At 34.0% G+C, this 11,372-nt stretch overlaps 1 protein-coding gene across 1 annotated transcript; it reads right to left on the reverse strand.

Annotated features, from left to right (window-relative positions):
- Window positions 1-6,310: 6,310 nt before the first annotated feature.
- On the reverse strand, window positions 6,311-10,806 carry LOC129754965 (uncharacterized). Its single transcript, XM_055751235.1, has 2 exons — window positions 10,638-10,806; window positions 6,311-6,869 (listed from the first exon to the last, which is right to left on the reverse strand). The coding sequence occupies exons 1-2, from the start codon at window positions 10,685-10,687 to the stop codon at window positions 6,770-6,772; spliced, it is 150 nt and encodes a 49-aa protein (XP_055607210.1). The 5' UTR covers window positions 10,688-10,806; the 3' UTR covers window positions 6,311-6,769.
- Window positions 10,807-11,372: the final 566 nt, after the last annotated feature.

The following is an 11,372-nucleotide window of genomic DNA, read 5'->3' on the forward strand; positions in this document are numbered from 1 at the left end:
TAAATATAGTTTATAGTTATTAAAAGTGTCCGCATTTTATTCCATTCGAAACCTCTGCCCAACAATGTCCCCGCCAAGTTCAAATTCGTTTTTGCCGATAAATTGGCAAGAAAGTGTTTGATCTGGCAAGGTATTTGCAGCTGCGGACGAAAAACCCCGTTTTTTTTGTGAAAAACAAGACCATGGACTCCGAAATGTACAAGGATGAGTGCATGAAAAAACGTATTTTTTTTCGTACATTAGATCTCACAAAGGACCAGTAAAGTTTTCGCCAGATTTGGCAAGCTGCCACTACAGCCTAAGAGGTATGTTACAGTGGTATCGGGCCAACGGTGGATTTTGTCGAACAAGACATCAACCCACCCAACTGCCCTCAATTCCGTCCTATCGAAAAATTTTGGGCAATTTTTCAAGCAGAAGATGAAGAAGAATAGTAGGACGACTCGGATGCAACAGAGATGTAGAGATTGTGGAACAAAATGGCCGCTGAGGGCAGTGAATAGGGTGTCCAAACTATTTGAGTGGTTCTCGACGAATAGTTCGAAATTTCATCAAAACAACATCGGAATAATTTTTTTTTATTTTTCTTAAACCCTACATTTTGATTACAAAACATTTTTATTTCGTTAACAAAGCTCCGAGACAAACCCTTTTTAATGCGTTCAGATTTTACGTGATCCATGCTTTATAATGCATTATAAAAAAAATAAAAAATAAAAATGTTAAACATTTAAGCTTACATAAAAATTTAACGCAAAATTTCATTCCAAAGTTACTTAAAACTATATTCCATTTTATTGTAGCTAATCTCCGCGAAACAAATATGTTACGTTTTCTAACTGATTTTGGCTGCGGCCCTCTACGTCATAGAATTTTTTTAATGCGGCCGCACATTTAAACGAGTTTGACATGCCTGCGATATAGAATACTCTAATGTTTTGGTAATTTACTGTGGATAATGATTGATAAATGATTGTATGTATTTTATGAATAAAGTTAATCACCGTAATTTATGTTTGTTACTCGATTTTATCGGTATTATCGGTGAAAAGTGTTGTCCTGTTCGTTCGCACTGCATGTTTCCGCTCGTGGGGTGAACCACGCCTTGGCCTACTAATTTGCAGTGGTAGATGCAACTCTAAAAAAACGAGCACAAACACATTCAGGAAAACTCTATCTGTATCACTTCATGTAGGCCCGTATGGAACAAAAATTAGGTAGTGGAGATGAGGGCATAACGAGCACCCAGGGCATAATGAGCACTCCTTTTTTTACATAAGTACGTATTTTCTTAAACAAATTTTCATAAGGACTTGTTTCGTACTACCCATAGTATTAATTTTTCACCAAAAAAGAAATATCCTTTTGATCTTTACAGAAATATTAAATATTAACCAGCTAGGTTTTCAAGTGACGAAAATATTATAATTTTTAGCACCACCAAATAAGCTTTTATGGCCTTTAAATCATCTTGATCTGAAATGTACGCACTGCAACATGATCTACACATTGTTTCTCAATTTTCAACATCATAAAATTTTATATTTTCACTTTAATCAATTTTAAAACGCTTTTTTACTTTAATTTGTTCACTAGAGGCGAACAGAGCACTATCAATGAAGGCATAATGAGCATTTTCTGCCGGGGAATCTAGCAACGAATTCAACTCGATAAAGTCAACTAAATAATAGAGCTACAGCTTGGCTTGTTTTGTCTGTCGATTTGGCCTATTGGTAAGGTGTCGGATAGGTTCGATTCTGTTCGAGGGGATTTTTTTTGCACATACCACTCATGATTGATTTTTTTATTGTTACATTATACGGCTAATAGCATCAAAGCATCATCCGTCAAACAAAACACCAGAAACATAATGTATGAGCATGTGTTAATTCTTTGAATTCTACAAACAGACCTAGATTATTTTGTTATTGCTTCGTTTGATGAATCTACGCCTCACCGTTTAGTGCAATCATGATCATGAATGATAAATGAAAAAAAAAATCACCTCGACCAGGAATCAAACTCGAGCCTACTGATTACCTCTCCGACATCTTACCAATAGGGCCAAATCGTCAGACGATACAAGTCAAGCTGTAGCTCTATTACTCAGTTGACTTCATCGAGCCGAATTTGCTGCTAGAATCCCCGGCAGAAAACGCTCATTATGCCTTCAGTAATGTGCTCATACTGCCTCGGGGGGTTTCTCATTATGCCTCACAGTGACTGGTTTTCAGCTTTCGGCAAAAATTTTTAAAATGCATTTTTAAACGTTTTTATCTACTTTTTCAAATTTCATCCAATTAGGCAATAGACTATTTGAGTGTCTGAACACGAAACAATGATGTAATTCACATATTACAGCTGTTCATGGTTAATAAGCGTTTTCCTTAAGGTGGCCATTATGCCCCATTTCCTCTATGTGATGAAAATGCTTAAAAAAATTCTACCCGCTCATTTTCTCTATCTTTAATTTCTTCTATAACTCTCTTAAGTAATTTATGTGTATTCTAAGTATATTTTCCGAAGTTACGATGAAAATTGACGTTGACTTTTCTTTGTTTTCTTTTTTTTAACAAAGATGATAAATATTAAATAAAGACAAAAAATCTGGATTTTTTTTAAATAAAAATGATATGAAGTTTTAGTAAAGTATTGAATAGAGATGTACCGAATATTCGGCGCCGAATACCGCCGAAAAAACCGTTAAGCCGAATATTCGGCTCACCGAATAGTTAGACTAAGTATTCGGTCGAATAGGCCGAATATCTACTACAGACTTTTAAAAATTTTCAAATGATTTTGGATATTTTTTAAAATATCCAAAAGTTATGTTGTAAAAGCTACACTATCATCATAAACACGGTTTCAGCAAAACATCTAAGGTGTATCCGCGTATCTTTTACATTAGATCGTACAGAGAATGCTGACAAGTATCGCTTTATACTTTGATTATAGTTTATTCCAGATTTTCTGGATATATTCATGCTTGCCCATAAATGCAGTAAACATTCCAGATAAGTCAAATCTGGCCGGGATGTCCAGATAAAGTGTTTAAAGCTTCCCGAATTTCGCTCGGGTATATTCAGATTATTTGTTAAATAAAAAAAAACTCAAATTTCTCTTAAAAACTTATAGATTTTGTATTCAATAACGATGTTTCAAAACTTTTAGCGCTGATGTGGTCTAGTGGATAGGCTGGCGCTGGTAACCCAGGCGTACTGGGATCGATTCCCGGTGTCGGCAAGAAAAATTTTGGGTTCGAATTCCATAAGTTGCCGACAGTTAAGACGTGTTTCATTGTATAAATAATATATACATATTTCAGAGGGAATGCATCTGGGGTTAATCTGCAGAGACTATTGCAAGCGGAGTGGATTGCCAACAATATGTATATTAGACCGCTGCAAAAAATGACTTTTTGCTCCCATATGTTTTTTAGATGCCTTTTGGGTCACCAAGCATCAGTGTAAAATTTGAGATGATTTGGTTGATTCCTGAGTTAGCGCAACACGTTTCAATTTTGTATGGAAGAAGAAATTTTTGCACATTAAATCATCCAGAAAATTCAAATAAGCTTGAAATGACGTCGGTCTTTGATTTTTAGGTTTGTCTATTCTTAAGCTTCATTTTTTGCTAACATGACAAGCAGCTAAGAATTTCATGAAAAAAGTTATAACCATTTCAAAATAAAAAATCTGAATCCATTGAAAAGTATTCAAAAAAGGCAGACTGCTTGCTAGAGCTGTTAATAATTGCATGAAATGTTTTTGCAAAAACTACATAAATCAATAAATTTTCTGGCAATGCAAAGCAGTTTTTTGAGATTTTTTTGTCCATCCTAATGTTACACAGCTTTCAAATAAGCAGTCAAAAACGATAAAATTAAAAAAAAAAATTAAAACAGAAATTTTATATAACATGAAATATCTTTTTCTGGCAAAAAATTAAGGTTTGTGCTTTGTTCACATGAAATTTACTGCAAGAATCAAGGAACATTCTTCATCCAAAGTTATATTTTTTGGAACTTTCAGAACATCTCTGGTGATTTTTGAATGAGAAATGTTGTTTTCCCATACAAATTTCCATACAAAATTAAAACCCGTTGCGCTAATTCAGGACTGGATGGATCGCTTCCAAAAATTTTATTGCTATTTCTGGCAGCAAAAACAACCTTAAAAAGTTATGGGAGGTGTTAAAATTTAAAAATTTGAAATTTCCATACAAAGCTTGCAGCGGTCTAATGTATATACCGTATGTATGTATAACGATTTTTCAAAAATTTCAAAATAAACATAAATTTTGCCCTATTTTAATTTTTCTTTTTTCAAAAATCGTCCTGAATGCTTGACCGTGTGGATTCGTGTGGTTGAAAGTTTGATCGGCTTAAAGATCATCTTTGTTTTCAACAACTATTTTGAGGATATCTTGCTCAAATTCGACCTTTACCTAATTAGAAGAAGCAATTTTAGGTAGCTTGGCATCCGTTTAGACATGTTTTGTCCCAGATTTCACAGGAACGTAATCTCTTTGGTAATAAACTCCCTAGAAGTGACTAGTCATCTGATGTTTTTTCAGTTGTTGGTGACGTTTTAAAAATCAGAAAGACCCCTACTTAAAAAAATATCTTGTAATGCATCATCCGATAATATTTTCTGGTTGATAATAATCGACAAAAAACACGAGGGGCATTAATATGGAAGAAATATAAAGCATTGAAATAATCGCTTAAGTTTTTTTTTTTCATTAAAAACTCAATAGAATATTCGGCCGAATATTCGTTTGGTTGAAAAGTTGAAAAGGTCAATAATACCACTATTCGGTACATCTCTATATACATACATACATACATGAAGCAAGGTGAGACTTTATTTGACGAATTTTGGTTGGATTAATATAATTGTTTTTATTTTCCTCTATATTCTAGCAACCAGACACAAGTCAAGGGTGAGTTTTTATTGGACAGATTTCATAAAAGATACTAATCAGAACTTTTTTTCTCAGGTAGCGAATGATCAACACTCTGGCACAAAGCTGCCACTCCAGAGCCGGTGTTGGAAAATTTAAAAAAAAAGGTCTTGAAAATAAACAAAACATATTTTAAAAATGGAAGAAACTAATTATTTTTCATTGCTCATTATATGCACAGCCAGTATTCAAAATTTAATTTTGAATTGAAATATAAATTTGGTACTAAATACAGCCGGTTGTTTTGAAAGAAATAGCTGGTTTCCAGCAATCTGGATTGCTGATTTTCCAGCAATTTGAATTGCTGGAAACCAGCATTAACGTTTGCTGTTTTTTCCAGCAATTTAAATTGCTGGAAATTTTGCTGGAAAGTCAGCGGGACAAAAACCAGCAAAATTTTGCTGGTTTCCAGCAAAAAAAAATTTGCTGTGTAGTATTGAAGCAGGCCAAATCGTTTGAAACTAGAAAGTACCGTAAACTGGGGGAACAGTGACCACTTTTTTTAAATTTATTTTCGAATATTTTGGAATGGGTTGCTGCTTTATAACACCTAAAAGTTTTAAAATACTTACTAAGGTAAGGAGTATAAAGCATGATCATTGATGGCAGAATATTCAAAAGACGTTAGAGAACAGAATTCATGTTTCGGTGTAACTTTGATCGCGACATCTTCAAAATTATTGTTTTAACTCCATTTAGCACAGAAGGCTTAAAATATCAATAAAAGTATTTTTTTTTTTGGACTCAATTGAATTTTTCAACGTTTTCTTTCAAAAACAACTATACTCAAAAGATGGACAATGTTGGTGCATACATTTAGGGGCAAAAATTATAATCACTTCTCAATATTTTTGAGCCCCTAAAAAAATGAAATTTCAACTTCATGCAATTCCCTAGGTTCACCCAGCGTTCCCATTTTCTTTTTTTCTTCAAACATAACCATTTTATAGGGTTTTTAGCCATTTGTTCTATTCAGGCTTACTCATAAAAAATGTCCGTTTTTTAAACATCCAAGAATTATCACAGAATGTCCATACCAAAAACACTTAAACTATAGGACCTATACAAAGGAAAAAAAGTAAAACATTCACCCAACCCATTTGCTTCTCAACGCTATCATTCTATCAGAAGAGGTGTTTGTTTGTGACCCTTCGAAAAAACAGATATTTTAAAACTTCAAAATTACATTTTAAGTAATATAAAAAATCTCGAACTACAAACCAAACCTAAACCAAACTCAATTCATAGGATTTCAAATTTAGAAAACAGTTTTCAGATATTTTATCAAAGTTTACCCCGGTGATCTAAGTTTACGGTATACCAAAATATGACCAAAAAAAAAACATTTTCGTTGTCTTCAAAAAGTTGTTTATTATGAATTTAGGGACTAAATATCAAACGAAAAAAAAAGAATACTGATCGATTAACAGAAATGCATGCTGATAAAATGATCGCGATTTTTGAAATGCGGTCCCCAGGCCGATGCGTTGTTTCCGCCCGACGACTGGCTCCGGTTATCCGTTCTGTTGATGCTGCCAAACGTGGACCCCGGAGCGGTCATGTTCGATTTTTGAGTAGAACCAAATTTCTCCGGCTGCCGATGGGTGGTCGAACCGTTGGTCTGATGGCCAGCGGCCTTGCTCCACTTTTCTTGTACCATTTTCGGTGGTTTTTTGAGTTTCTTCTCTTCAACTTGTGCTCTTTGAAAGGAGTGTCCTTGGAAGGTTTCAGGATCAAGACGGGCCGAGTCGTGGTTGTTAAATTTGGGTGGGGGACTGGGCGGAAAACGGCTCAGCGGCGGTGTTCAGGGTACGTACTGAATTTGTGTGAGCACTTGAAATTCCAGCGGATTTCCCGAGTTGCCGGTGCGGCTACCTTTGCGAAGGCTAAGGTTGTTGATTAGCCTGCAAGAAAATGGAATGATAATAGAATTAGTTGTTTCAAAATAGTCGGACGAATGGTATTCAACAATTATCAAAGAAATAATTGGTTTAGAGCATGGGTGGCCCGCGGATGTCTTTTTGTGGCCCGCGAAGCTTTTTCCAGAATGACCACATTCTAATATTAATTCCTTTCAAGAATTGAGATTTCTGATGGTTTCTGTATTATTTTATCAAATTATTATTAAGTATTATATTAAGTTTATCGAAATCTGCACAAAACAAAAGTGGGAGAAAAACCTGTATATTTTTTTTTAATTTTCCTATACTGCCGTTCCAAGCAAGATTTTCCCATGTGGGAAAACGTGCAAACGAGAAAAACGCGATTGAAATTGAGACTGGATAAACACAAATGCTATTTTGATCGTTAAATGTTTCTAATTTAGTAATAAAAACCATAATATGGTCTGAGAAACGAGCTGTCAATAATTTTTCAAATCATTTTTAAATCAACCCAAATAGGAACAGTATGGAAACCTGTACCGAATCTTATTAATCTTTATTTTATGCATACCCATGGCCGTAGGAACGAGGGGGGGTTAAACCCCCCCCCCATAAGGATCCAAAAAAGCAAGCGAGGAATTCTACTCTACACTCAAAATTTCAAATTCAGAAACAGGTGAGGTTATTCAAAAGTTACAATCTATACTAAAAACTTATGCCAAAACCTTAAAAATCCATTCCAATTTCAAATTTCGGCTTCATTTTTCCAAAATTTTCTCACTTTTTCATAGAAGTTCACGTTTGAATATTAAATTTTTGAATAAATTAAACCCATTTCGAAGGATCAGATTCAATAATTCTCACAACCAAAATTGTATTTCTATTTTCGTATTTCGGATTCTGTATCCAGTCCGGGTTTTTTATTTCAGGTTTGAATAATCATAAGAAATTGGAAATGAAAAGTTACTATGAAACCTGTTCAAATTTGGTTTTGCATTTCATATCAAATTTGAATCATGTTTTTCAAGATCAAATGCATTTTCAATATTTTGATATTAGTTTTCCAAACATGAAAATAAGAAAAAAATGTTTTATTTTCAAAACTTAGTTCTTACACAAAATTTGAACATTTAAAGCTTAGAAATGGCAAAAGAAAATTGAAAACTCAGAATCAGATTCATCATTTTCATATTTAAACTCCAATTTGGATTTCAATACAGATTAGAAATAAATAATTTTAGTAGTGAATTTAGATTAAACCTGAACTACAGATTTTATGAATTGACAGATTCATGAATGAGGGCTCAAAAACTTGGCTCATGAAATTCTAATCTGGAATTGAGATTCGGAAATCATGTTTTTTACGTTTCAGAAATCGTATAGAAGTTCAGATACAGTTTCAAAGCTCAATTTTTGAATTCAAGTTCAGTATTCAGATTCAGAATGCAGATACAAAATTCAGAAAAATATTAAGATTGTAAATAATTTATACGATCGAGGAATTCAAAGGATCATGAACTTCGGATTGCAGGACACTTCAATTTTCAGATTTCATATTTCTAATTAAAATTAGTTTGTACACATAACTCAGCTGAAAATCACAAATAAAAATTAGAATTTAAGTCGATTTTCAAAGTTTTGTTGTTTTATGCAAAAAACCATAATTTCATATTGGAAAATCATCCATAGGATTATCTGGTCGGGATTCGACCAGACCGAACTGAACGCCATCAGCATTTTTTCGAGACACTTGAACTTCATGTGCAAATATTTTCAACTAGAAACAAAATCTTTGATGTTAATGAGCTAGAATCAATAGTTTATAATTCAAGGAATTCATTTTAATCATTTGTATTCGGTTTTGTGATCTAAGATATGAATAACTTGAGATTTAGTTTCAGTTGTTTCTAAATTTTCTAATGGCGCTCAGTTCGGTCTGGTCGAAGGCAGGCCATCTATATGAAATTGGTTCTTTATGAAAAATATTGGTTATTAAAGAAACATGTACGTGATCTTCACCTAAAAAATCTGCACAAATTCAATTTTTTCGATGTGTTGTTTATAATTATTAACACATTCAGGACCGCGAGAAAATCTACTAAGTTGGATCTACTAGATTCTTAAACCAGTTTAAAGATTTAATCATCGAAGAAAGCGAATTCACCTTTGTGGTTCAGGACCAATTTTCTAAAGTCTCAATTTAATATGAAAATTTTTAATGTAAAAGTACTTCAAAATGAACAATCATATAGTTACAAACATAATTTGTTTGACATTTTTATGTATTCGTGCATTGTTGAGAAAAAACTCGTATACTTTTGAGAAAACAAATGAAAACAAATAAAAACAAAAACTAATTTATTTGCTCTGAATATTTAAAAAAAAATGATGGTGTGGCCCAGCCTCTCTTCTCCAAAATTTGACCCGCTCGTTGAAAATGTTGGCCACCCATGGTTTAGAGTATTACTTCAAAAAAACCTAGTGTGAAATGTTTTAAAGATGAATTAATAAAAAACAAATAATTTAAATTCCATTGTTCCAACTCAAAAATCACTTTTTTGGCTCTAATTTGAACATTTTAAGACCGAGTGTTCTACAAATTTGGTTAATTGAGTCTGAAAAATGCTTTGAAGAGTCGTTACGAGCTACAAATAATTAGTTTAGGTGGAGCTAAATTCGGTTAAAAAACAGCGGTTTAAAATTTGTTATAAGTAGCTGATAATAACTTGTGGTCTTTAAAACATTTGTGTAGAACCTTTCAAAAAGCATTTCAACTACATTTTTAGAACAATCGATCTTTAATTGTTTAAGTTGCATCATGCCGAAAAAGCAATGTGTGCTTTTTCGTTAGAAAAAATCAAGGCAAATTTGCATAACAAATCGAGGCCTCGTCGAGAAACCCCTTAGATTTGGTCGATTGAGCTCAAAATTGGCATGGTCTTCAGCCAAAGAACAATTTGAGCCACCAAGAACTCATGAACCAGAAATCTTGAGCTCTAACCACGATGCCAAAACCGCTGGCTTACTTTAAACATGTGAATCTTGGTTGTATTTCTCAGTCCTTTGAACTTTAGGAAACAGAAAAGTAGGCTGTTTGCCATGACCAAGGTTGGATCTCATAAAGTTTGGCTCAGGAGGAAAAAATGTTAACTACCCATTATACCAGGGACGTAAAGAGCCTTTATAACAACAATTCATTGAAACCATTCAAACGCAACATTAAATTAATAAGCTCTGAATTTGTGTCTGGCTTGCTTTCAGCAAGCAATTTGGAATACAAAACGTAGGTATACCTAGTTAAGTTTTTCTACGTTTTGAAAAAAACAAACTCAGATTCACTTGAGTATAGTCAATTCATGTAAATTGATTCCCTTATAAAAATACAGGGTTAATCACAGTAAAAGATCGTAAACTACATTCTTGATAATCCGGACAGAACTATCCGTAAAACAGAATCTACGTCTTATGAATTTCCGTGACAGAACATCTAGAATGATCCAGACATTCCGGTTTCTTTTATTGACACATTTATATGTAAGTAACGTATCTAGAGGCGTCGTGGATGACGCCAGGTTTGTAGAAATTGCATCATGCATCATGTCTAAACTGATAAATTTGCAATGGTCGTGCACATGATTTATAATATTTCTATGCATAGAATGCATCAAGCATTATGTATCACATTGCGATCCAGATCGCCAGGCTTTCGAACAACACGTTACTGCTATACTGACGTCCTTGCATGCAAATACGACGCATGACTGGTTCCTTGATCCGTGAAATGCTTACCTTACAGATGGGATGAATTTCAACGCCGAATCCGACTTTACCAATAACATTGACACCAATCTTTTTGTTATCACGGTTACAAAGAAATAAAATACAAACAAGACTTTTCACTCCGAAAAAATCTCGAACACAAATTTCGACCGCCGAAGGTTTGGAAATGATGACGACGGCTTCGCTTCCAGGTCCTATTTATACCCTCGAAACGGCCCGAGTTCATCCGAAGACCGACATATACCTGAATACCGAGACCGAGTACGTAAACGCGTTCAGCGGCGACAAACGCGAGCGGAACTGGTTTTCGTATGATTTCCCCCTTTATCCGTGAGGTAAACCTCATAGTTGTATTTATGCAAATACTGCAGATGAGTATTTGAGATATTCGGAACCAATGTGCACAGCGGGAAAAAAAGTTCCTTCGGATGGGTTTAAAACATTTTAGAACAGTTTATTTAAAAAAAGTATTTAATTAAAGCATAGTTCATCTTAAATCTGGACGCATTAAAACGGTCCTATTTCAGAGCTATGTAAACGAAATAAAAATGTTTTGTACTCAAAATGTAGGTCTTTCACTGCACTTTAAAGGAAAAATAACAAAAAATTTATTCCGATGTGGTTTTGATGAAATCTCGAACTTTTCGGCAAATACCACTCATCATAGTTCGCTGACCTCAGCGGCCATTTTGTTCCGACATCTCTTCATCTCTGTTGCATTCCGAGTCGTCCTACCATTCTTCT

The sequence above is a fragment of the Uranotaenia lowii genome, chromosome 3, assembly GCF_029784155.1.
Source record: "Uranotaenia lowii strain MFRU-FL chromosome 3, ASM2978415v1, whole genome shotgun sequence".
Lineage (NCBI taxonomy): Eukaryota > Metazoa > Arthropoda > Insecta > Diptera > Culicidae > Uranotaenia > Uranotaenia lowii.